The 24,269-nt window shown below is 45.9% G+C and overlaps 1 protein-coding gene and 1 non-coding gene across 2 annotated transcripts in view; one reads left to right on the top strand and one right to left on the bottom strand.

Moving 5' to 3' along the window:
- CHD1L (chromodomain helicase DNA binding protein 1 like) overlaps positions 1-24,269 on the top strand; it is a 52,056-nt gene that overhangs the window by 18,617 nt on the left and 9,170 nt on the right. Inside the window, exons 2-13 of the mRNA XM_019627803.1 lie at positions 1,314-1,469; positions 2,180-2,272; positions 3,751-3,847; positions 5,514-5,587; positions 6,733-6,843; positions 9,914-10,028; positions 10,655-10,808; positions 14,393-14,558; positions 19,239-19,387; positions 20,424-20,587; positions 21,085-21,290; positions 22,415-22,513. Coding sequence (XP_019483348.1) covers positions 1,314-1,469; positions 2,180-2,272; positions 3,751-3,847; positions 5,514-5,587; positions 6,733-6,843; positions 9,914-10,028; positions 10,655-10,808; positions 14,393-14,558; positions 19,239-19,387; positions 20,424-20,587; positions 21,085-21,290; positions 22,415-22,513 — 1,584 coding nt within the window. The remainder of the gene's footprint in view (positions 1-1,313; positions 1,470-2,179; positions 2,273-3,750; positions 3,848-5,513; positions 5,588-6,732; positions 6,844-9,913; positions 10,029-10,654; positions 10,809-14,392; positions 14,559-19,238; positions 19,388-20,423; positions 20,588-21,084; positions 21,291-22,414; positions 22,514-24,269) is intronic.
- On the bottom strand, positions 19,839-19,912 carry TRNAL-GAG (transfer RNA leucine (anticodon GAG)). The gene has a single exon. It is a non-coding gene; the product is annotated as a tRNA-Leu (tRNA).

Raw genomic sequence — 24,269 nt, 5'->3', positions numbered from 1 at the left:
CCTCCACAACTAGACTGAAGAACAAAACGACAGCAACTTGTCTGTTCTCCTCCCACAACTCCCCAATAAAATCTTTGGGAAAAAAAAAAAAAAAAGAAAAGAGACCTGTTAACCAGAGGCCACTTGCAGTGAGATAAAGAGCCCCAGAAAAACAAGGTTATGGTACCCTTCTTGTATTGTCGCCAGTTGTCCCCAGTGGTCGGCTACTCAGGACTCTTGTTGGTTTGTTACATGACCCGACCATAGGGCTTATTTGGGTCATTTTTAGAAGAAATAGAAAGTGTCTGCTGATTTGCAGACTTTCTTTTTTTTCCAACATGTGATTTCTATAAGGACTTTGTTAACTCCCTATGCTACTTCCTGAGGCAGAAAAGAATGGGGGTGCTGCTAGTCCCCAAACCACTGCCCTGCATTGCACAGCACCGACGCTCGCCTTGACACCGCACCCAAACCAAAAGCCTGGGGTGGCTGGGAGGTGGAAGGCAGGGAGGGAAGCTGTCCTCCTTCTTACAGCTGCCAGGTGCAGGCTTCTTCCTCTTGCCCCTTTGCCCCTCTGCCTCATGCGATTACCCACCCCCGCAATGGTATCACAAGACGATGGTTTGGGACAGATGGTAGGCATCCTGCTAGTGACTGCCTGTACTCGGCGAGGCTGAATTGGAAGCAAAAATCCCCACCCCAAGGGCTGAAGATTTCCTGGGGAACCTGCTCTCATGGCTCACACGTGTAGGGTCGCCAGATGGAACAGGTGACACCCAGTCAGATAGTACGTGGAACGTACTCAGCTTTCAAAATTATTTGTTGTTTATCTGAAATTCAAGTTTAACTGGCTGCTTGTATTTTTATGTCCTGTGTCTGCCAAGCCTACATGCAGGGTCATTCCAGTAAAGGCTAGTTTTTGAAGTTGACGACACTTGGGGAAGGAAAAAGGGAGTTAAGTCAAAAGACCTAAGTGTGAGCTAGCAACAGCACCAGTAGCTTCCAGCTTCGTGACTGTGGGTAAGGTGCTTACGTTTTCAGAGCCTCACTTAACTTAGCTGTGAACATGGGAACATCGTTACTTGCCCCGCGTTTCTGAGTTGTTATGCTGATCAGTGAGATTATCAATAAGAATCAAGTCCTTTGAGTTCCTAGCTCTTGAGTGAAAGCCAGTAATGATTTCAGAAGGAGCTGGAAAGAAGAAACAGTATGAAACGTTACCATATTGGCTTAGAATGCAGAATTGGCTTGAAGATGAGCAACAAAAATAAACTGCTATATGTTTTCTTGCAGTTGGTCCCATACTTCTTGTATTTTTTTTTTTTCTTACCCAGCAAGTGAACTACACAAACTCTTGCAGCCGTTTTTGCTGAGGCGAGTGAAAGCTGAGGTAGCCACGGAGCTTCCCAAGAAGACAGAAGTAGTGATATACCACAGCCTGTCAGCCCTGCAGAAAAAATACTACAAGGCCATTTTGATGAAAGACCTAGGTAATCAGAGAGCACCTGTCTGTTTGGAAACTAAATGCAGATGTGATGTTCATTCGGGGAAATATTTTATATTCACACTCGCTTTGTCTAGCAATAGTATGGGATGGAATTTGTATTCCGATGAATATTCAGGTCAGTTCTAGGGAAACCCACAGAGCATCTTTAACATGCTCAGACTTTACTGGTGGTTGCAGTTCTGCAATTTCTTTTTCCCTCCCACCCAGAGTTCCTTATTGCCTGTCCTGAAGCGCAAACACTTGTAGGTGTCCCACTCATGACTCTCATTCTCCCCGCCTGTCAAACATTTAGCACATTGTGAAACCATTTTTGTTGAATGAGAATCACTGGGAGTAATTGAGAGTGGGAGGGAGAAACGGGAGTGGAACAGTCTCTCAATTCGCACTTTTTTGTCCTTCGGCTCCACAACAAGCGTTAAAGAAGGAAATTTAGAATTGACAAAAGAGCAACAAAGTACCCTGAGTTCAATTTATACTTAGCTTCCTTCTTACAACAACGAGATGGTTAAGAAAACTTCTCATGGATGTGCTGTTAACTCTTAATGCAACTCAATGAAATGTGGGAAGTTAATATAGGTTTGAAAGATATATTATTAAAATGAGGATGGTTATTTATGGAAACTTAGAGGGGTTTTTTTTGGTTGTTATTGTTCAGTCGTCTCCCTCTCTTTCTGTCTCTCTTTAAAATTTTAGATGCATTTGAAAATGAGATGGCAAAGAAGGTTAAACTACAAAACGTCTTGTCTCAGCTGCGGAAGTGTGTGGATCACCCGTATTTGTTTGATGGTGAGGCACTGCCCTTCTTTCTCATGTTACTTTTTGTTAATGTTCCTGTAGGCAACATCATAGCAAAATTCCTGAAAAGAATTGCCTGTATTTACTGTCGATTTTTGCCCCGTTTTCTCTTGTCAGTTTTTTAATGTTGATGTTATTTAATATATTGTTCATATTCAAATTTCTTCAGTTTTCCCCTTAATGTCCCTTATGGGGTTGGTTTTTTTTAATTCAAGCTCCAGTGATAGATCCTGCATTACACTTGTCATGTCTCTTTATTCTCCTATCATCTAGAAACATTTCTCAGTTTTTGTTTTTTGTATTTTTTTTGTATTTTTTTTTTTGGTCTTTCATGAAACTGACAGTTTTGAAGAATCAAGGCCGGTTGTTTTATGGGTTGTTTCATAATCTGCATTTATTTGATCATTTCTTCATGATTAGATATCCCTTTATCTTAAACCCACTTAGTCAGCCTTTCATCACCATTCCTAGTTCACCTTTGATCTCCTTGTTGCCCAACCAATGGTTGTCATTTGCCATTTTAATTAACCTCTTAAAACCTTTGACACAGTTCTTTCTTGTTCTCCACTTGGCTTCTGGGGCAACGCTTTTTCTTTCTCTCTCTTTTTTTTTTTTTTTTTTTAAAGTGAAGGCAGTTTACTGAGAGGTAGCCTACTCCACAGCCAGAGTAGAGGCTGCCCTTGGACGAGAGACAGCCAGCGCTTTTTCTTCTCCACCAGCCTTACGTCTATTCCTTCTCAGCCTCCTTCGCTGCTTTCCCTTCATCTTGTGGATGCCTGTAAATTTCCCTCTGAGTGCAGCTTTAGCTGCATTCTACACATTGTGATATGTAACGTTTTCATTTTTATTCGCTGATTGGTAGCCTTTGCGACAATTCAGCACTTCTGTGGTCACAGGGGCCCTGGTTTGGAGAGAAGCAATGCAGTAGGTTTACTGCAGTCATTTTAGGGGAGTCTTTGCCAGGTGGCAGCACTATGACTTATTTTAAAATGTCACAGAATCTTAATTAGGTGCATATCAGGGAAGGGGGTGTTGGGAACAGGTAGATTTTGAAAGAGGCACCTCCAGATGACCCTGACCGCCAGCCCCCACCTGGAAACTCACTAGTTCATACATCTAAACCTATTTCTCAGTTTGTTTCCCAGAGTGAGCACCTCAAGATTTCAATTTGGGATCTTTTTGGCCTTCAGCCTCTCCCTGTGCCTGTTTTGTAACCAGTGGGCTTGTTCCTTGGATAAACATTAATTAGGCATGGTGGGTGTGCCAGGCTTGGTGATTGACAGTAAGCAGAACTGAGATCATCATGCACACAAACAATTATAAAACGCCTCAAAGAGACACAAGACTTGAGCACATTATCAGTTAGAAGGAGCTGGGCCTCTGGCTGCAACCTGGCCGGCGGCTTCTCCATTCAGGGAGCCTGCCCTGCCTAGAGACACACTGGTGGGAGTGGGCTCTTTCTTTTCTAGGTGTGGAACCAGAGCCTTTCGAAATTGGAGACCACCTGATTGAGGCCAGTGGGAAACTTTACGTGCTGGATAAGCTGCTGGCGTTCCTGTATTCCAGGTAGGTGGTAGGCTCACGTTTTCTGCTCTGAGGAGGTGACTGTTAAAACAAGAATGAGCAGCTCCCTGATTTCTTGAGACCAATTCCAGTTTTCTTTTTTTTCAAGACGCTGGTTCAGGTTCCGCCTCTTGTGCCACTCCACCTCCCACCCCATTGCCTCTCCTCCACAATCATCCTTTCCTTTCCTGAACTCTCCAGCACTTAGGATCCTGATCCCGCCCTTGGCCGTGCTCAGCCTTAACCTGCTCTGGGGCTGACTGGTGCCTATTCACCATCACTCCAGCTGTATTGTTCTCTTCCACAGGGACCGATATTACATCAAGCATTTCTTTTCTAATTGCCTGCTGGCACCTTGCCTTGAGTTGGCACATCCAAGGGCTTAGCAAATACTCACTTGTGTTCACCTGCGATGTTTCGGTTTTAACTCAGGGAGAACTTGGGGGTCTTTTTCCCAGAGACATGAGTCGAGCATCGGAAGACCAAGTCACTTCTGGAGCCTCTATAGTGTCAGCTCTGGGTTCGGTGGCCTGGTGTCCAGCCTATACCTTTCCCCAGAGGGACAGGGGAGTCTAGAAAAATCCCAGCTTCCCAAGGATTTCAGAGGTGTCCTTGGAATGACTGCCCCAGGCGGGCCTAAACCAGCCTAAAACCTCAGATTGGGCAAAACCACCCAACTTTAGGAATATGCAAGTCAAGTAATTACATGTCTTACTATATTTTATTGGCTCTACTATATCTCATGTAAGTGTGTTAGAATTGGAGAAGGACCCATAAACATCTTCTGTCCAACCTTTTCATTTCACAGGTATTGAAATAGGCCCAGAGAGGTCATGTGACTGGCCTAAAGTCACCTGGCCAGCACATGACAGAGATGGGATTAGAATTGAGGTCCTCAACTTCAGGTTCAATGCCTTTTCCCCCCATTTGGGGCTTCAGTCTTGAAGGAGTTCTTTATCATTGCTCCTCTTATACCCATGGCGAGCTCAAATTAAACCAGGTTTTCTAATGAGAATATTGTTTTGACAGTACCACATACTGCTTTGTTTATGCAAACTTAAAATAACTGTTGATAAACTAAGGCTTGACTTCATTCTTGACTTAATCCTTTTTGCCTCCTCCCCTTCTTCCCTCCCCTCTTCCTATCCGTCCGTTTTCTCATGTATCGTGTAGGATGTAGGATGCTCCCTGCCCCTTTGCTTCTCCAAAGTGACACTTCACAGACTTTTCCGCCAGGATAGCTGTAGGTGAGAGGACAGCGACTTTCCACCCCCAAGCAGAGAATAGCTGTAGATGGCTGGGTGTCCAGTTTCTGGTTTTTTATGCATTTGAATGTCACATTGGACTATTCACATATCTTTATTTTGCTGTTTTTTAAGATAAAAGTGTATATTTCTTTCCGTTTTGTAAATTGCCATTCTAGAAAGAGGCACCTTGGTTATCCTGGGGCTTCTTATGCCCCCTGTTGCGTTGACACGTGCTCCTGGGAATATCCCCACTCTGGATGAGAGCTACTGCTCTGAAGGGCATGGCTCCATGGGGAGCCGTGTCCTTATGTAAATTATTTGGCGTTTCTGAGGACATCGCCGGAAATGATCATTACATTTCTATCTGCTTCAGTATTTCACTTATTTGATTCGTCAGTTTTTCCTTTTCCTTTTCTTGCCAGGGGCCATCGAGTTTTACTCTTCTCCCAGATGACCCAGATGTTGGATATTCTCCAAGACTACATGGATTACAGAGGTGACATTCCTTGGCCTCTCCGTTACACAAGCCTTTTCTCAGACGTACCAGCCCAGACAGGTCCATGAAGAGTAATCTGGGGGGTGGAGATGTCACAGAGGAAAGCAGAGAAAGAACATTATTCAAGACCAAAGGAAAATCGAATGTGGAGAGAGAGGGCTGTGATGCCAGGGCCAGCGGCAGGGTAGAGACACGCGGGCAGAAACACACACACTCCCCTCGGTGGTGGGATTTAAAATTTTGGGTACTGGAGAAAACGTGTGCTGCAGAAGCGAGTGTTTTTGAAAATGCCTCATAAACAATTCCAGTGACAAGAGCGTTCAGTGTCCTGCGACACTCAACAGTTGAGTACTTGTTCAAGATCAGTGGAAAGTTAAATCCTGAAATTAAAGAAGTCCCACATATGAACCCAGAGAAAGCCAAAGGACATTTTTTTTCTGTATAGACAATAGAGTATGTAAGTTACTACCCGGGCACTCTGTTTAACATGTAATAATATTTACGTGGGGTGGTGGGAAGAGGCTGTGATATCATGAGATCAGTGGTGAAGAAACAGTTCCAGGGCTTCCTGTTTTAGAAATGAACTCAGAGTCGGTCTCTCAGAGCCACTTGATGTCCCCAGACACTGTAGGACGCCTGGGCCAATGGACACTTGTAGGAAATGCCAGTGGCACGTTGAGGGAGACCCCGCGTCACAAGCACGGCGTGAGCCTGTAACTCTCCTTCCCACCGTGGGCCTGTGGGGAAGCCTGCAGCTTCCCGGAAAGGCTCCTGGGTGCTTGTCTTGCTGCTTTTGTATCCGTGAGAATTGTGCCTTAGCAAAGTGGGAAACAGCCACACCATGCAGGCCATAGAGTGCATCAGGGTTGCTCAGGACAGTCAGCATTGAACATGAACTCCAGGAAGGCCAAGTACATCAACTGCGTGTATGTAAACAGCCCAGAGGAGTACACTGTGGAGAGTTCTTTGGTGAATCAATAAAACGATTCCTCGATTTAGATTTTTCCTATGGGATGCTTACAGGAGGGGCATTCTTGTGTCTGGGAAGGGACAAAATTAGCATTTGGTTTTGAGCTGACAATGTTTTGCTCACCGCAGCGTGTTTGAAAAGGGTTAACGTTTTTGTTTTCTTCCCGTGTGTGAAGGCTACAGCTACGAGCGTGTGGATGGTTCCGTGAGAGGAGAAGAGAGACACCTGGCCATTAAGAACTTTGGACAGCAGCCCATTTTTGTGTTTCTCCTGAGCACCAGGGCAGGTAGGCCACATCCGAGGAGGTGCTGACAAAAGCAGACAAATTGGGGTGATACAGGACTGTTACACCCCAACCCTTCGTATGTCTTTCCGTAATTCCCTGAAAGAGGTCATTACAAGGAGTAGAAACAGAGGGCAACTGAAGTAGTTGCCCCGAGCTTATCAAGGTGCTGGGTTTCCACCATGGGGTTCTTTCCGTCCAACTTACGTGAGCTGTCATCTCATCAAAGAAGAAAGGCTGAGACCTGGGGTTCTTGGGGTCATTCTCACCTGCTTTGACCATTGACCTGGGGTTGTCCTGCAAGATTTGTCATTTTTGTGGAAAGTTTTATTCATAATTCCGTAGAAGGAGCTCTGCTTTCCAGCCATGAAGTCGGGCAATGAGATGGCAGCCTGTCCACCACTTATCCCTTCCCCATAAGTAGCTCTGGACCAGTGTTGTAACAGCTTAATCAAAATCTAGTTTTAAAGAAACTTGTGATTGAAATGAAATTGCCAGCTCTTTGGAATTACCTTTAACATTATCATTATGACTGAAGTCATAAATATTACATGTGACATTTGTAGTGCTTTACCAATGACAGAGTATTTTCATTATACTCTTAAATCATTTGAAATTAGTTCCTGGAGAGGACAGGGTTCTATGTCTGGAGCAGGCCGACTTTGAATTAGTTTTGAACTCACAGACTCTTAGTTTCATTGTCTCTTATTTTTTGTAGACCTAAAGCTTGATGGAATAGATGTGGGAACGCTAAAAGGATGTGTGTCCTCTATTATAGAGAAATGGATCTCTTTATTAAAAGGGAGTTCAGCCTTACTTAGAAAGGGTTTATTAAGCGCCAGGGCTATAAGGGTATATACAAGAAGTGCTACATATAATCCTTGACCCTAAGGAGCTTGTTTCACCTGTGTGTGTCTTATCTCTGTATCACAAAGATATAATCAGATTCATTTGGCCTCATTCACTTCCAAGATCACAGACTGCGCCCTGAATCTCAGCCACTTGCTCGTGTCATCTGTTGTCTCGGCCAGTCTAGGAGACCTCTGCGTTTCAGCTCATTTCCACAGCGTACTCAGAATCAGTCAAAACAGAGTCATCTTTTAGGAGCCAGAGCAGTTCTGGACATGAGCTTCTGCCAAATACTGTCATGTCTGCTATCACTTTTTAGCTGTAGGTTTACAGTATTATCATTTATTTACTTAACAGGTTTCCCTCTGCCTTTCACATATCCATAGTTCCGTGACTGAGTCATGTTGCCACCAGATGGCAGCAGTAGCTCATGAATATGTCCCAAGCAAGTATGGCTGTAGCTTATGTATCAAATGTCATGTAAAACCTCTCAAAGAAGAGCTGCACTAAGACGCCATTCCCCCCAGAAGAAGGTCATTTTTGTGGAGCACATGTTAGTGAACAAGAGCCTGGGAGGTGCTGTGGCGCAGTGGGTGAGAGCGAAGACTCGGGGCCGGACTAGGTGGGACTGAACCCTGGCTCTTCCACTGTCTGGCTGTGCAACTTCTGATAAGCCCCTTAACGTTTCTGTGCTTCTAATATTTTAACATCCATAAAACGAGGATGATAATGGTAACTACTCATAGGGTCGTTGTGAGGATTAAGGAGGTGATATATGTGAAGCGTTTAGAACAGTGTCTGGCACGTCGCTGAGCCTCCTGAGCTCAAGGGTAGCTGGCCTCATTAGAAGGTACAGTTCAGCGTCTCTCTCAGTCATCAGTCTTCGTTATGTCTTTCTCCCAACTTTAATTTTATTCAAAGGCTTTCATTAGAATGTTCCTGCCTGACTTGTGTTGAGATCCAGCTCAGCGCCGTCCGTAGGCCGTCTCGAAAGTTAGTCTTTCGTTCAGGCTCTTGGAGCAAGCCCCTTGCAGGCTTTGCCTGTTTCAGCAACGAGCTGTGACGACCCTGGCGAGAGGGAGTCCCTTTCGTACTTGTTTTCACATTAATCAGAGAGAAGGCTGTAATTTGCCTTCATGGTTCTCTCAGTGAATCCTCGCAGCCAAGAAGCCTCCTCAGCCCTTTCCAGCAGCGCTGAAGGAAGCCCAGAAAGTTACCCCGTGGCATGTTTTTGCGCCGTGATTGGTTTGCTCACCTCCTCTTTGACGAATGTGGAAACAAGTACCGAAAAGCCCAAAGTTTCTCCAGCCAGAGGAAGGTATTTCCCGCTCCACTTGGACTATAATAAATGTTATTGCCTCTTCGCATTAACTTGTATCGGGGGTCTTGCTACTTACTGGTAACTGGCAATGGATGTCAGGAGCTCGTCTCTTAACAGTGCCTATAGCAGACCCCTCTCATCCTTAATTCTTTTTTTTTTTTAAGATTTTTATTGGGGAATTGGGGTAAGGGGAACAGACAAGTTGCTGTCGTTTGGTTCTTCAGTCTAGTTGTGGAGGACGTTGCTTCACTGGCCCAAGTTGGCACCATCATTGCGCTCTTCCCGGGCGAGGCAGATCAGTCGCCGGCTTCTGGACGGCTGCTCACTGCAGCTACTGGCCGCTCACGCTGGCTGCTGGCTACACACGGTAGCCCATGGCAACCCACTGCAGCAGGGGCTTCAGCCTATGCCATCCCTGGCGACTCGGAGCAGCCCAGCTCCAGGTTGAGCTGTTGTTCAGCACCTTAGGTGTGTAGGGCAGTGTCACTGGCCCTCATATGTGGGATCCGAACTGCAGCCCTCTGGCGTCCCAAGCCAGTTCTTAACTATCGTGCCACTCGGCTGGCCCTCATCCTTAATTCTTTTCCGAAAGAGCGTGTGTCCTTTTCCACAGATGCTTCTAAATAAACCAACCAAGATTTTTAAACAGAAGAGATTTGAAATGGCTTCATGGCACCAACTTAAGTCTTCACTCTTGCTGCTTACGCCTATTCCCCTCGTTCTTAAGTCAGGCAGCACTTTCCACCACTAGAAGGTTCTGGAATCGGAGAAAGGGCCTGAGTGTGAAGGAAGGAGCAGTTGTTTTGACAGATCCCAGCTTGAGAGCCTGACCACTGGAGCCTGGGTCTTTTCTCTAGTCCCCAGTCCACGTGCTGCCAGTCACGTTGTGTGCCTTATTTTCAGGTGGAGTTGGCATGAACTTAACGGCGGCAGATACCGTGATTTTTGTTGACAGCGACTTCAATCCTCAGAATGACTTGCAAGCAGCTGCCAGGGCTCACCGAATTGGCCAGAACAAGTAAGAGATTTCAGCATCAGCACTTGTTCACTTCCTTGCTCCTCAGCAGTTCTGGATTGGGGAGGAAAGCCAAGAGCACGGTCCTGGTGGCAGCCCCAGACTGGAGAGCGAGAGGCCGCTATGTGTCAGCCCAGCCTTGCTGCTGGCTTTTCCGGTCGCGCTGGGCAGAGCACATTCTCACTCTAGACTTGTTTTGTGAAAAAGAGCAAAACTAAATTATGGAAGGACTAGAAGGAACCTTTAGAAGTTATTTAACTTATCCCTCCTGAGTTAAGGTCTAATTCAGTTAAAAAATGAAGTGATGTAGCTAATTGGAAAAGAAAGGTCTGACCTTTGACCTTAGGATAATTTAGATTTACCAGAAGTTTTCCTCAGCCACAGAGAAGGAATCCCAGCTATGGTCACCTCAGCGTCCCCCCCCTTGACTCTTGGGAAGGTTCCATGGGAACTTGCGTGAGACCAGAACTCTCTCATTAATGCTTAGTCCACAGGCAACAGTCTCCCTTTCGCTGGACCCCAAACGTGGCGTTTTGGGGTTGTTTCCTGTGTGGTGTCTTAGTCTTGTGTGCCTGCACCCATCTTTGCAGACCCTGATAGCACACTTCTCTCCTTTGACTTCCGTACAGGTGTGTCAAAGTGATTCGGCTGATTGGCAGAGACACCGTGGAAGAAATAGTCTGTAGGAGAGCCGCCTCCAAGCTGCAGCTCACCAACACGATCATCGAGGGGGGCCATTTCACTCTGGGAGCCCAGAGGCCTGCGGCTGATGCTGACCTCCAGGTGCGAGGGAGTGTCCTTCGCTTTAGAATATGTCGGGATTTATAGTCAGTGCTCTCTGTGGATGAGAAAGTCGGTGAAAAGCTCTAGCATGAACCACGCATGCCTCCAACTTCACATTTGGTCCTGGCCCAGCTCTACCTGCCATAGTACCCACTGCGTGCACAACTGCCGTAGGAGCTAAAATGAACGTGATAGAAAAGGGTGGCAGAATATAGAATAACGAGGATGGGCTTTGGATCCATCTGACTTGGATGCAAATCCAAGCCTTGTCACTTTTCACTGTGTGGCTTTGAGCAGGTATCTTAACCTCTCTGGTCTACTCTCTGTTTGCTTTTCTGAAAATGAGGACACCACAAATTGCCTCAGAAGGCCTTGAAGAGCATTAGATGAAATCAAGAAGCCAGCATGATAAATAATGACTAACCCCATGCCTCCATCTTAACCCCAGACCCTTTGAACAGAGATTTGCGTTTCTTTCGTCATATTCAGAGGAGCAAGGTTGGGAATTCAAAATTATGCCATAGGAAAAATGGATGAAAGAACCAGAATAAATTGCTTCAAGAAGGGGACACTGGATAGGAAACAAACAGGCTTGGAAGACTTCAGAGCAGCGGTTCTCAACCTTCCTAATGCCGCGAACCCTTAATACAGTTCCTCATGTTGTGGTGACCCCCAACCATAAAATTATTTTGGTTGCTACTCTATAACTGTAATTTTGCTACTGTTATGAATCGTAATGTAAATATCGTTTTGTTTTTCACTGGTCTTAGGTGACCCCTGTGAAAGGGTCGTTTGACCGCTAAAGGGGTCGCGACCCACAGGTTGAGAACCGCTGCTTTAGAGAAAGCTCTCATCTGGAGGAAGAGTTATTCTATAGCAGCCCTTGGGTTAAAATTAGAACCCGTATTGTGACATGTCCCAGGCTCTTTCATTTTAACCCAGGGATGAGGGCCTGTAAGCAGCGAGACCAAGCCTTCGGATACTGGAAAGATCCAGGCATGAAGCGAACAGTAAGCCTCTGACGGGGGCGGTAGCAGGGGCAGGACCTGGGTGAGAAACATCGCAAAAGAAGAACTGACAGGCGTCTGCTGTTGGGAGGTGGGTAACAAGGGAAGTAGAAATTCAGAGCCAGCTGTAAGGCTTTAAGCTTGGGTGATAAGGAGGCTAAAATTAGGAAGATAGCCAGTAGGGCAGAATTTTCAGAAGATGAAGCTAATTTAGGCTTCAGTCAACAGAGGTTGCAGTAAAAAATGTAAACAAAACTATTGCTAGAGGAAAACTCAGAGACAAGAATTTCATTTGCAAAAGTTTGTAAGAGCAGGCTTTCAGAGGACTAGTTTATCCAACAGAATATACAATAAGTATTTATAAGGAAAATAACACAATAGTATAAGCAGAGTTACCAAGTTTGCAGTTAGTCTGAGCTTGGGTTTACAAAAAGCCCAACAGTTTTCTCACATGGTTATTATATTATTATATCCCCAAAGGCCAGTGCATATCTTGACACGTCAACTTTGCAAAGAATAGGGCTTACGCTGGTTTTGTTAGGGAGTCAGCAACTTAACGGGAAAGGCTCAAGGTGTCATTTATTCTGGAACTGGAACTAGAGTCACTGTGGATTTTGTGTTTGCTTGTTTGGTTTTTGTCCTTCGCAAGATGAGAAGTGTGTTTTTCTCTTTTTCCGTTTTCCTTTTGTTCCCGACTGATGTGCGCATGCTTACCCATGATGGTCGCCGGGCATGATCTAAGAGGCAATGACAAATATAAGATGAAAGCTTGAGAGAGGTCAGGTAGACTGGAGAGACTCCTAAATACACTTCTCCACATGCCAGATCTCCATAGGAGCGTGACAGGGACAGGTTCAGCATAGCGTATGGTGAAGGGTAAATGACAGAGCCTTGGAGTGCCTGTATTCTCGGAGTTGGAGGAGGAAGAGTTGTCAGTAAGATGTCTGAATGCTCTCCCAGCCGGGGAGGAGCTCGGGTTCAGTGAGGGCACATCGGTGTGAATGGTGTCGGCTTCCCTCCGTGCGGTGGGCCTAATCCTGGTGGGAACACAGACCCACTGGGTCTGTCGGAATCCTGCCTAGCTCACGGTTTCTGGAAGGTTCCCTTCTGGCTCTGCTGTCTGATTTATCTCTTCCCTACCCAGCCTCTACAAGTTACCCCTTTGGTGCCAGAAATAAAGGTAACAGCCCAGTGCCCTAGTCTCAGAAGAAAGCAGGGTTTCTGTTTGTTTTGTAAAATAAAAAAGAACCCAGTAGTAAAAGGTATAACCATCGTTTTGTAAATCTAAGAGGTGTAGGATTCCGAAGTCCTCAGAGAGCCATGGTAGAAACAGGCAGACTGGAACGTTTACTGAATGCTTGCTGGGCGCTAAGGATTAGATGACTCACTTCTTCGGATTGCTTCCGTGAATATGAATAACCGCAGAATGGGGTAGGCACTGCTCTTTATTCCCCTTGTAAGTCATTTGCCCGAGGACATTCAGCTTTAGGACCCCAGGTCCTCTCTAACCCCCAAGCACATGGCTGTAATAGCTGTAATAGATTGCTTCTCTGCAAATGCATGGAGTCCCTTAATGAGGGTGACTTAAGTGAAAGTGTAAATACAAGGTGCCCTGTCCCCATGTGGACCAATCCTGCCTGTAAATAGTTGGCTTTCTCCTGTTTGGGGTGCCGGCTGCCAAAGCCAGTCACCTTGTTATGAATACCGAAGTTAAATACCAGTATATCCAGGTGTGTTCATGCTTAGAGCTAAGTTTTTTTCACGCTATTATGGAATACCTTCAGGTTTTCAGGTTACTCACAAAATAGACCACCTAGAGATAATTGTCCCAGTCTGAAGGAGCAAGATGCGAACGAGGAGCTGAGATGTGAGTCCAGCTCGGTTTCGCATCTCAGAGGTGGTGCTATGGGCGGTGCACAGTTGGAAGTAGGAAATGAAAGCCAAGAACATGGTCTGAGCTCTCTGGGCGGTTCCTGCAGCCCTGGGGAATGGGCCGAGGGGACGTTAGAGAGCAGGGAAGGGACACAGAGGACTACCCAGGAGAGGAGAATTGAGAAACGGCCTTCAGGCTTAGTGATCAAGAGCTGTGCCTGGTCTTTGTGAAGGCGTTTCCCATAGAGCACTGCAGCAGGGAACTGACGTCCCAACGGAAAGAAGTCAGTGAATGGCAGAGGTAAGGCACCCTTGCGTAGCCTTCTCTGTCCAAGAAATTTGGCGGCGGGGAAGGTGGGAGAGTAGCCAGCTGGGTCTCTGACGTCTCCTGTGTGTGCTGGGAGTGCCTGTGAGAAGTGCTAAGGTAATGCAGGAAATTACTGTTGTTCTTCAAAAAAAAAAAAAAAAAGGAGACTCATACATTGTTTTTGTTATTGAGAATTGTCAAAGTCAGCATCTCTGCTCATGGCTTTTCACCTGTCTGCTTACCCATCATCCAACTGCTAAATGGCCCTGTTGGTTTCTTCTCAGGGGGAGAAAAGCAAGGCCTGTGCCTGGTGTCCTTAAGCCACTTAGCAAGTCCCTGATACCCCAAGGTTTGTTTTCATGGGAACTGACTGGACTGTTTTGTTTTCTCCGTTCAAGTTGAGTGAGATACTCAAATTCGGTTTGGATAAACTGCTATCCTCAGAGGGGAGCACCGTGGATGAAATAGACCTGGAGTGTATCCTGGGAGAAACAGAAGACGGTCAGTGGGTCTCTGATGCCTTGCCTACGGCGGAAGAAGGGAGCAGAGAGCGAGAGGAAGGAAGTAAGTCGAGGGTGACAGCAGGTCAGATGGCACAGCCCCCCTAAGCTAGAACATGAGTGAGATGAGTCCCCAAGGGAAGTCCCGGATACTGTTCCCGGGGACGTCTTTGTCCCCACCCAGCCCGCGTCTCATCTTGGGCACACTGTGTAAGACTTACTTGGTCCAAGAACTCCTCCTAGACTGGCTGGAAGTTGTCTGCCTATTCTCTTATAGCTGAACATGAACTTTGATGATGATAATGCTTATGGTAGCATCAGCCTAAAGGATTTTAGTTTGTACTTTTCCTCACTTGGTTGCAAATATTGTATCTCCCGTGTTTATCAGTAAATCCGACTGTCCTTAGTATGGTGCTCTTTACACACTGGTTCCTTTTCTGAATAGGACAATGATTGGTTTTTTAAATTATAAACACTGATCGAGGCTTTATTCTGTGCTCAATCAAGAGTGTGTACGGTGTCATGAGCTTGATACCTAATTTTTCATTTTGTCTTCACAATACCCCATGAGGTGTATGTACCATTAATTTTAATTCTTTAGTGAAGCAATACATGAAGATTTTTGTCTTTCTCTTAAATTTTTCTTTTTGAGTTTGGTCAACATTCGTCTTTTTTGTCCACTTCCATTCTGAATATTTGGGTTTCTGATTGGAAGTGTGTTTTCAGTAGCTTTGTAAGGATGTTCCCTGATGTCCTATGGCTGTTTTTTTTTTTTAGAAGATTTTATTGGGGAATTGGGTGGAGGGGAACAGCATTGGGGAATCACGAAAGGGGAACAGACAGGTAGACAAATTGCTGTTTTTGTTCTTCAGTCTAGTTGTGGAGGACTTCGCTTCACTGGCTCATGTTGGTATGATCATTGTGCTCTTCCCAGATGAGGCAGATCAGTCGCTGGTCATTGGTCGGTGGCTCCCGGCAGCTCACGCTGGCTGCCAGCCACTCACGTAGCTCACGGCAGCCCACTGCAGGGGCTGCAGCCTACGCCGTCACCAGAGACTCACAGCAGCCCAGCTCCAGGTCCAGCTGTTGTTCATCATCTTAGCTGTAGAGGGCAGCATCACTGGCCCTCAATGTGGGATCCGAACCGCAGCCCTGCTGCTCAGAGCTGGCGCTCCCAAGCGAGCTCTTAACCAGCTGAGCCACTTGACCGATCCCTCCTATGACTGTTTGAAAGGACTTTATTTTCCTGTATCAGGACTCGGGTGAGAGGTTTCAGGGTTCTAACTAGGCTTCTTAATTCAAGAGACCCTTATTCCGTGGTTACCCAGAAGTGCAATTTCTTCTCTAGATGGTGCCACTTTGTTTTGGTGGCGAGTGGGATCAGCGTGACTTCTCGCTTTGTGATCGATTCTCTTTTGTTTTTGTAGGACCCTGAATTTCCATCGCTTGCTTCCTTCTCTGCCAGAAAACTGTGAAGGCGGGCCTCCCCCTTGTCAGTCTCTCTCCCCGCAGAAGCAGCGCCTCCCCCAAGCGCTGGCGTGTACTTTCTAGTCCTTTCCGTTCGATTCCTTCGTAGCCCCCAAGCGCTGGCGTGTACTTTCTAGTCCTTTCCGTTCGATTCCTTCGTAGCCAGTGCTCTGATCTGCCAGGTGTCAGGCCTGTCCTCACTAGTTTTGCATTTGAGGTGCGACCCTCTTTTGGGGGGATGGATTTCACCTGCGCCTGGCACTGCTGGAACCCCTCTGTCCTCCCCTTTCTTGCAGTCTCTCCTGACTTCCGCTCCAGTGTGGGCTTGGGGGCTGGCTCAGCTGGTTTTGCACATTTATTTCTCTACTTAGCTGCACATTGAAGTCTGTGGTAGTCGGATTCCTCATTTGCAGGTGGCATGGATTGGGGTGTTATCTTGTTCACCTGGATGGTGGTTGTAGGACATTGCAGTGTAGGCAGCTGGTGGCACTGCTCTGTCGGACACCACTCTGACTTTTCTCATAGTTTTTTACAATTTTTAATATTAGTACCCCCTTTTTATTCTTCAAGTACTCCTCTGACTCTGCTGTTGTTTTAATTGTATCCTGTTGTTGAGAGATATAATATCCTCTCCGAGGACACTAAGTACAGCTTCTAGAATGTATTGCAGGGAGAACATTTTTTATAGCTTTTAAAAAAGTATTCCTCCGCCCCCGGCATTGTCTGTCGTTCTTCCAATTACCGCTGCTGCTTTTTTCAAAACTTGTTTTGGAATCTCGTGTCCTCGTTGATAGTTTTCCTGGAGTATCTGGTGTTCCCTGGCTGTCTGATCACATGTCCCTATAAAGCGCCATCGTTGGTGGGCAGCCCTGGTCTGAACAGATATATGGGCTCTTGGTCCCTGTGCCAGCATTACTGGGGTGGACCAGCTTTCGCATTGAGGGGCCTTTCCAGATGTATGTATGTGAAGTCGTTTTACTGGGCAACTCGGTTGCTCCAGAGACAGATCCTTTACTGTCTTTCTTGGAAGAGGTGGGGTAGGGGTTTACTCAGAGTGAAGCGATGGTGTGTGTCAGGGGCTCACGCCCTCTCCCCCCCCCATTATTTGGTGTGAGGAGCTCTCTCAGGTCCCCGCCCCATGGTACCTTGTCCTTGTAAGTCCTAGGCTTCCGGAAGATTGGAAGGGTCTCTGTCCTGATCACCCCTTGACGAGGCATCTGCGTTTTGCTGCTTTTCTGTTCTCCTGAATCTGTCACCACCCCTCCAGCCCCTCCCATTGTCCACTGAAAATGAGTTATTGAACTTTTCATTCACTGTTGCCTCAGGTATGTTTTAAGAATCCCTTTACTGCCAGTTAGTAGTTTTAGGTGGGAGAAGAAATAGATGCACGTGGTCCTCTTTTTCAGTTACATTTTGAATGCTTTCAAAGTGTTTGTGACGCTTGGACCCATTTCTGCACTCATCTAGATTAATTTCAGCTTATTTTTCTTTTTTTTTTTTTTTTTTTTTTTTAGCTGAGCCATCCCGCCACCTGTTGGCAGCTCACGGCTACTCAGCTCGGGCTGACTCGAACCGCTGTTGCTCAGAGCTCAAACTCTTGAGCGAGCTCTTAACCAACTGAGCCACTCAGCCGGCCCTAGCTTATTTTTCTAACGTTTACCAGAACAAAATAAAATTTCACTTTTCCAGAAAGATAATTATATTTCTCAGTCAGTCCAACATCCAAAAAACAATGATTTTTTTTTCAGGCAGTCCAGCTGCCAGAAAAGATTTCCCAGTTGTATTAAAATTGGGACTTTTGTCTTTGATCAGTGAGCGCAGGTTCACTCTGTGATAGATGATTCCCCTGGCAAGACGTGGACGAGGGTCTCGGCCTGTGGTCCCCAACCTCCTCTTGTGAAGACAAGGAACACAATTAAAAATAATATTGTATAAATGAAAGTAAAAGATTAGTAATTAAGGCAGCCCCAATCAGAACTAAATAAAAAACAAGGTTGCTTTCTCTTGAATGCCAGGGTATTTTAAAACAGCATGTTTGTAAGTTCAGAATTGCTTGCAGTATGAAGCTATAATACATATGTTGATCATACTTGACACTTCTCAGCTCTTTGTATCTTTTCCTACTTGTTGATAGAGCACCTCATTGAAAGCCCCCTGCTGATTTAATTAGCAAATGCCAATTAGAATTACAGCTGGTTGGATTTGGGTACAAGTGTGAAGCAGTTGATCTCTTGAGAATGAAAATGTTTTGCTTTCGTACTCTCTAGAGGAAACATACTTATAGCTGATTTCATAATGCTTTGAAAATACATTCTTTGGTAACATGTGCTATTCACAACGCTTCACTTTAGAATCATTATCTCACGTCTCTGCCTTGACACGTTGTTCCTGTATCACTGATTCACGATCTTAGCAGATCACCCAACCTCTTTGGGCCTTTGTTGTCCTCATCTGTGAAGGGGTGTTGTTAAGGTCTGCTTTACCCCTTTATTAAACAGTTGTTAAAATGTGATAATAGATGTGAGAGCTCTGATAGCATAGAATGCTATTCAAGATGACACCATTGTCATTATCATTATTACGATAGTGATTGATTGCCGTGCTGTCCCCGTCCTTCCATAGATACAATAATATGCTGAAAAGAGCACACTGGCCTTAGAGTCAGAAAGTCCTGCCTCCTTGATTAGCAGTAAGAATTGGAGAGCCCCTTAATCCCTGCCTGACCCCCATTTTCCCTTTCGTTAAGTGGGGTTAGTTCCACCAGGATTGTGGGGAGGCCCATGAAGATGCTTCATGAGATCTAGAAGGAACATTGTAAATCTATTTACGAGTCTTCATTTTTTCCATAGATTTGCCACTCGTTCCTTTACTATTGTAGAAAAGGGGGGAAAGAGTTGAGTATTACAAGTGGGTTCAGAATTTGTTCCTGGTTCCCAAAATGTCAGGAGATTTATGCTGAGGAATAGTGTGGAGTGAGTGAGTAATGAGTGATCCAAGACTCCACAGGGCGGGGGTATCCCACAGACTCGGGGACCATATGGAGATGGGCCACAGGGCTTTGGCCATGCGCTCTCCTTTGAAAACGAATGTGTGAGACCCCCGTGTGGATCCCAAACCCCTCATTGGGATCAGAAATGCGGTACCTTCGTGATAAACCAGTCTTCAGCCCATTTAGAATACAAGCTGCCCTCTTGGTACCCTGGTTATTGCTTTGCCTTGAACTAATCCATTTTTCTTTAGTATCTAACATGGTTCTTTTTGTGTTTTATGTTCTTAGAAAACCACATGTACTTATTTGAGGGGAAAGACTATTCTAAGGAGCCTAGTAAAGAAGACAGAAAATCATTCGAGCAACTGGTGAATCTGCAGAAAACCCTTTTGGAGAAAACTAGTGAAGAGGGCCGGTTACTCAGAAATAAAAGCAGTGTAAGAACCATTCATTTACATAAAAGAATAGATTCTCCCAAATTCTCATTCTAAGAGAACCAAAAAATGATGCTGGGAGTGATTTATTAAGAAATAAGTATGTAACTGTTGAAATGTATATGTCAGTATTCGTTGAAATGTAAGTATAATTCACTGTACCCTAGTATAAAAATGATGTGAAAAGTTGGCGTTAAAACATTAACCAGAGAGCATATTTTACCACTCTGTCCATCTAAGCCACCCTGAGGGATCACTGTTACGCTAGTACCACCCTCTGCTGTTGACAATTGTGACCCCATCTCCTTAGCGATGTTGTTTATGATTGCAATCCTCTCTCTTTTTTTTTTTTTTGTAATTTTTTTTATCGGGGAACAGCCAGAGTCATTGGTTACACATTGCTTTCATGCTACAATGGCATAGTTGACTCTTTTAAGGAGGGCGCAGCTCACAGTGGCCCATGAGGGGATCGAACCGGCAACCTTGGTGTTCTCAGCACCACGCTTTAACCAACTGAGCTAACCGGTCACCCCACGATCCTCTCTTAATGATACACTTAGTATGTGCTGATTGAAAGCTAGTTAGCTTAAGATAGTCACAATGTTGAAATATTCTGCTTAAAAGAATAATACAATACAGTATAGGAAGATTTCCATTAAAAATGGTTAAGCCAAAAATAGCATCTTACAGGGTATGCTTTCAATAAAAAAAAAAAAAAAGAAGTTACTTTTCTGAAGTACCTCATTCCTAACAAAATTAATCAAAATGATGTATGCTGTACCAAGCATGGCAGTGCTCTGGTTGAGTTTAGACCACAGTGTCCTGGTCACCATGCCTGGGAGATGTGTGATGGAAGTACAAACGGAAGTGTTGCCACCACGTCCCACCACACGAGGTGGTGTGGAGATGCAGTGTTTTGTGAAATACTAAGCACGTTGCTTCCGTGCAGAGTGCGTCTTAGGAATGAATGAAACTCCTGCAGGAACAGGCAGCCCCCACACGCCAAACTTCCTGGTCAAGCATCTTGCCCTTCCTCCAGGTTCTCATCCCAGGCCTGCTGGAGGGCTCTACCAAAAGGAAGCGCATTCTAAGCCCAGAAGAGCTGGAGGACAGACGAAAGAAAAGACAGGAAGCAGCAGCCAAGAGAAAGAGAGTAATGGAGGAGAAAAAGAAGAAAAAGGAAGAAGAGGAACATCAGAAAAAGTATGTGTGTGTGATTGGTATTATAAATTGGGTCACCATTGTATAATGAGCTCTCAGTTGAACATCACTTAAAAATTGCAGAAAGCTGCTGTAAACCTGGTAGCTCCTGGTGGTAGACGATTTTTTTAAAGACTGAACTTGAACAGTTAGTCTACTTCAGTGAAAAGTCCTGAGGCAAAGAAAACGCCCTGCATGGAGGCAATAAGATTTTAAGACCCTAACCTAGCTGTCGAACAAAAAGTAGTTTCTTCCCATAGTCCCTTTCAGTCATGTGCTTGAAAACAGGACATCTGGTAGCCACTCATTACTGAAGTATATGGTCCGGAGGCCAATCAGCAGCCGCCTTATTCATGTACAAATAGGCAGAAAACCCAATTGGGATGAGTCTGGAGTCACGTTTCCATTTGGCACTTAGTATTTGTGAACAGCAGTACAAAGCGTGCTCCGAGGGGACCTGTGCTCCGCCCCGTTCATTTCCTCTCTCTGGCCTGTTGAAGGATGGCCTGGTGGGAGTCCAACAATTACCAGTCCTTCTGCCTGCCTTCCGAGGAGAGCGAACCCGAGGACCTGGAGGACCAGGAAGATGAGAGCTCTGCTCAACTGGATTACGAAGACGCAGACTCGACCTCCATCACGTATGTCAGCGGTGATGTCACCCACCCACAGGCTGGGGCGGAGGACGCTATCATCGTGCACTGCGTAGGTAGGAGAAGTGGTGGGGACCCCGACTTACTCGTGCCACGAACTGGGGAGCATGAGGCCCAACCCTGACCTGGGGTGATTGATGGACTGTGCTGTCTCGTGTGGTCAAAACAAAAGTGTAAATTTTAGAATCAGGAGATGTGGGTTTGACTCCTGTTAACTCTTATTTACTTGGCTGAGTAACCCCACCTTCCTGGGCCTCAACTTCCTTATTCGTATGATGGGAACATGTCTGCGCTGTTCTCTACACGAGGTTTTTGAGAGGGTGAACGGAGGCAACGTCTGCAAGATAAATGAATCCTTGGAGAAAAAGCAAACTCCCAAGCGTATTCCCTCCTCGCTACCTTGGCACTTTTTACTTCTCCTGCTTGGAACCCTTTTTCCCCAGAGAGCCACCATCCAGCATTGTTCACACGTCCACGTCTCAGCGAGGTCCCCCCGATCGCCTCATATAGAGCAGACCCATCCTCACCCCTCTGTTTTCTCTGTCCACTTTCCTACCTTGTTTGACTTGATGACACATGTCACCAGCTGGCATATCACATGTGTATTTGCTTATTTGACTGTTTCATTGCACTAGAAAATAAGCTTCTATTTTCTAGAGTGGGAGCAGGGATACTTTTTTGGTCTACTGTTGCAAGCCTCGTGCCCAGAACGGTGTCCTACATGTAACACATGCTAACAAACATTTGTAGTAGGATTGAATGAATGAATGACTAGATACAAGGTACTAACCAGCGGTGTCAGCACTAACCAACTCGAATAAGTCGCTTAACCTTCTCCCTCCTTACCTGTAAAACGGGAGTCGTGGACCGGTGATCCAGCTCTTTGGGGTTACGTCTCCTCTCCATCCTTCCCACTCATCTCCCAGGAATTACACAAGTAGCAGAGATTTTGCTCTTTCAGGACGCCAATTTTTTCAATGTTATGATGGCCAGGTATAGTCCAGAAAACCGAAACATCTTGGAGAAGTCCAACCTATGATATTCCTAGGAGGTTAGGTTGATTTTTCCAGAAGGAATAAAAATTTCTTCTCCAAGTCTCTTCGATGTACCTTGGTTTGGTTTGGTTTTGATTGGGGGCTGGACTTTGCCTCCTATAGAAGAACATTTTCTCTTCTATCAGATGACTCAGGCCGTTGGGGCAGAGGCGGTTTGTTCACAGCTCTGGAAAACCGATCCACTGAGCCAAGAAAAATATATGAGCTGGCTGGGAAAATGAAAGGTAAGGAGCACAGCAGAGAGAAGGGTTAGGGATGGAATAGGAGGGGAGAGGCATCGTGTGGGTTAAAAAGCCCTCGATGAGGAGTCGGAAGAGCTGATTGGAGTCTGATTTCTGACGTCAGTTAGCTACTTGCTATGTGACTTGGAGGCCGTCCCTTACCCTCCCTGTGCTTGTCTTCTCGTTTGTAATTTGAGAGTAATTCTACCCCACCTACCTCATGGGACTGTAATGAGGATGACGAATGTGCAGGTATTTTGATAAACGTCGATCCCTGCATGCATGCTGACGTTTAGCATTTCATTGTGTACCCAACTCACCCCATCTTCGTAAGGGAATGACTCTCTCATGAAAATGGCAGCGACCTGCGGGAGAGAGAGCAGGCACACCGATAAGTGCGAGAGCTGGTATTGCGAAGTTCGCACGGGCTGTGGTGTCACGCTCCCAGGAGACGGCGGTCAAGCTGTTTGGTGCTGGGGGAACTCAGGTGGCTGGCAACACTGTCCCTCAGCAGACAGAACGTGGGTGAGGGCTCCTCCTTTTATGTGCAGAAATCACAAAGTGGCAAGAAGAGTGTAACTATTATTGTGATATTTCCTGGGGAGCTGGAGAGGCTAAGGGGCCGTGTCCACTAGCTAAGCACCCGTCAGATTTCTTAGAGATGAGATGGGATTTTCCTGATTCTTCTGCCCAGTTCTCTCGGGTAGAAAGGGATGTAAGGACTTAGAGTCAGTACCCTTCCTACTACAACAGATGACTGGACGAAGGGTGTAGTATGTGTTGAAATAATTACCCCAGACCTAGATATTGAATGGGCAGTTGGACAAGCAGAAAGGCCAGAGCTCAGAGCTAGACAAGCAGACGGAGGAGTCCCTCTTGGATCCTTGTTTGAAACCATGACGGAGGTAGGATGGAGACATGAGAGGGCAGGGAACAAATCATGGAAGCACCTCCATTCAGCAGCAAGGAGGAGACACAGAAGGAATTGTCGGAAAAATAAGAGAACCTTGAGAATGTCGTATTTTGAGGTACAGGGGAGGGGAAAATGTCAGGAAGTGGTCTGCATTGTCAGACATGGAAGGGAGGATGAGCGCTGAGAACAGGCCTGTTGCATTCGCCCCAAGGGGAGCCACCTGACCTGGGAGCACTTTGAGGAGGGCTGAAGGTGAAAATCTGCATTCACAGAGTTAAAGTAGAAGTGGTGCGTAAGAAAACAGAAGTGGAAGTGTGCACTCTTCTCTGAAGAAGGATTGAATTAGGGTAGATGAAAGCGTGCACGAGAATTACCAGGGAGGGCTTCATGGAAGTGGTGAAAGTTATCTCAGGACGAGGAAGATGGGTAGAGTCGAAAGAGGTGGAGAGAAATGGCCAGAGAGGCCCTGGCCTGTCTCATTCTTTCTGGTATCCCCACATCTCCTATCATTCCCAGTACAAGGTATCGAAGGACCCAGGCAGTCGCACAGCGGATGTGTTTGGGGGATGATGCTTCAGCCAGGCAGGCTGGAGGAGAGTTGAGATTTTAGAGAGAGGTTTGTGTCACCTCACAGAAGACTGTACATGGCTTGTCCAGAGAGATGCTACTCGAAGGCTCCAGTGGGTAATGGCTTGTCATCGGAGACCTGGGTAGAAGAATGACAAAGCAGAGCCAGTATTTTAGAGTGACTTAAAAGACTTGGGGTACATAATGGCTTGAGAGCGTTAAGAAGGTTCAAACTGGAGTATGTAAAGCCACAGAATGAACATAGCACATTTTTTTTTT

The sequence above is a fragment of the Hipposideros armiger genome, unplaced genomic scaffold (genome assembly GCF_001890085.2).
Source record: "Hipposideros armiger isolate ML-2016 unplaced genomic scaffold, ASM189008v1 scaffold_741, whole genome shotgun sequence".
NCBI classification, from domain to species: Eukaryota; Metazoa; Chordata; class Mammalia; order Chiroptera; family Hipposideridae; genus Hipposideros; species Hipposideros armiger.
Note: the sequence above shows the minus strand (reverse complement) of the source record. Positions and strands in the feature narration are given on the sequence as shown.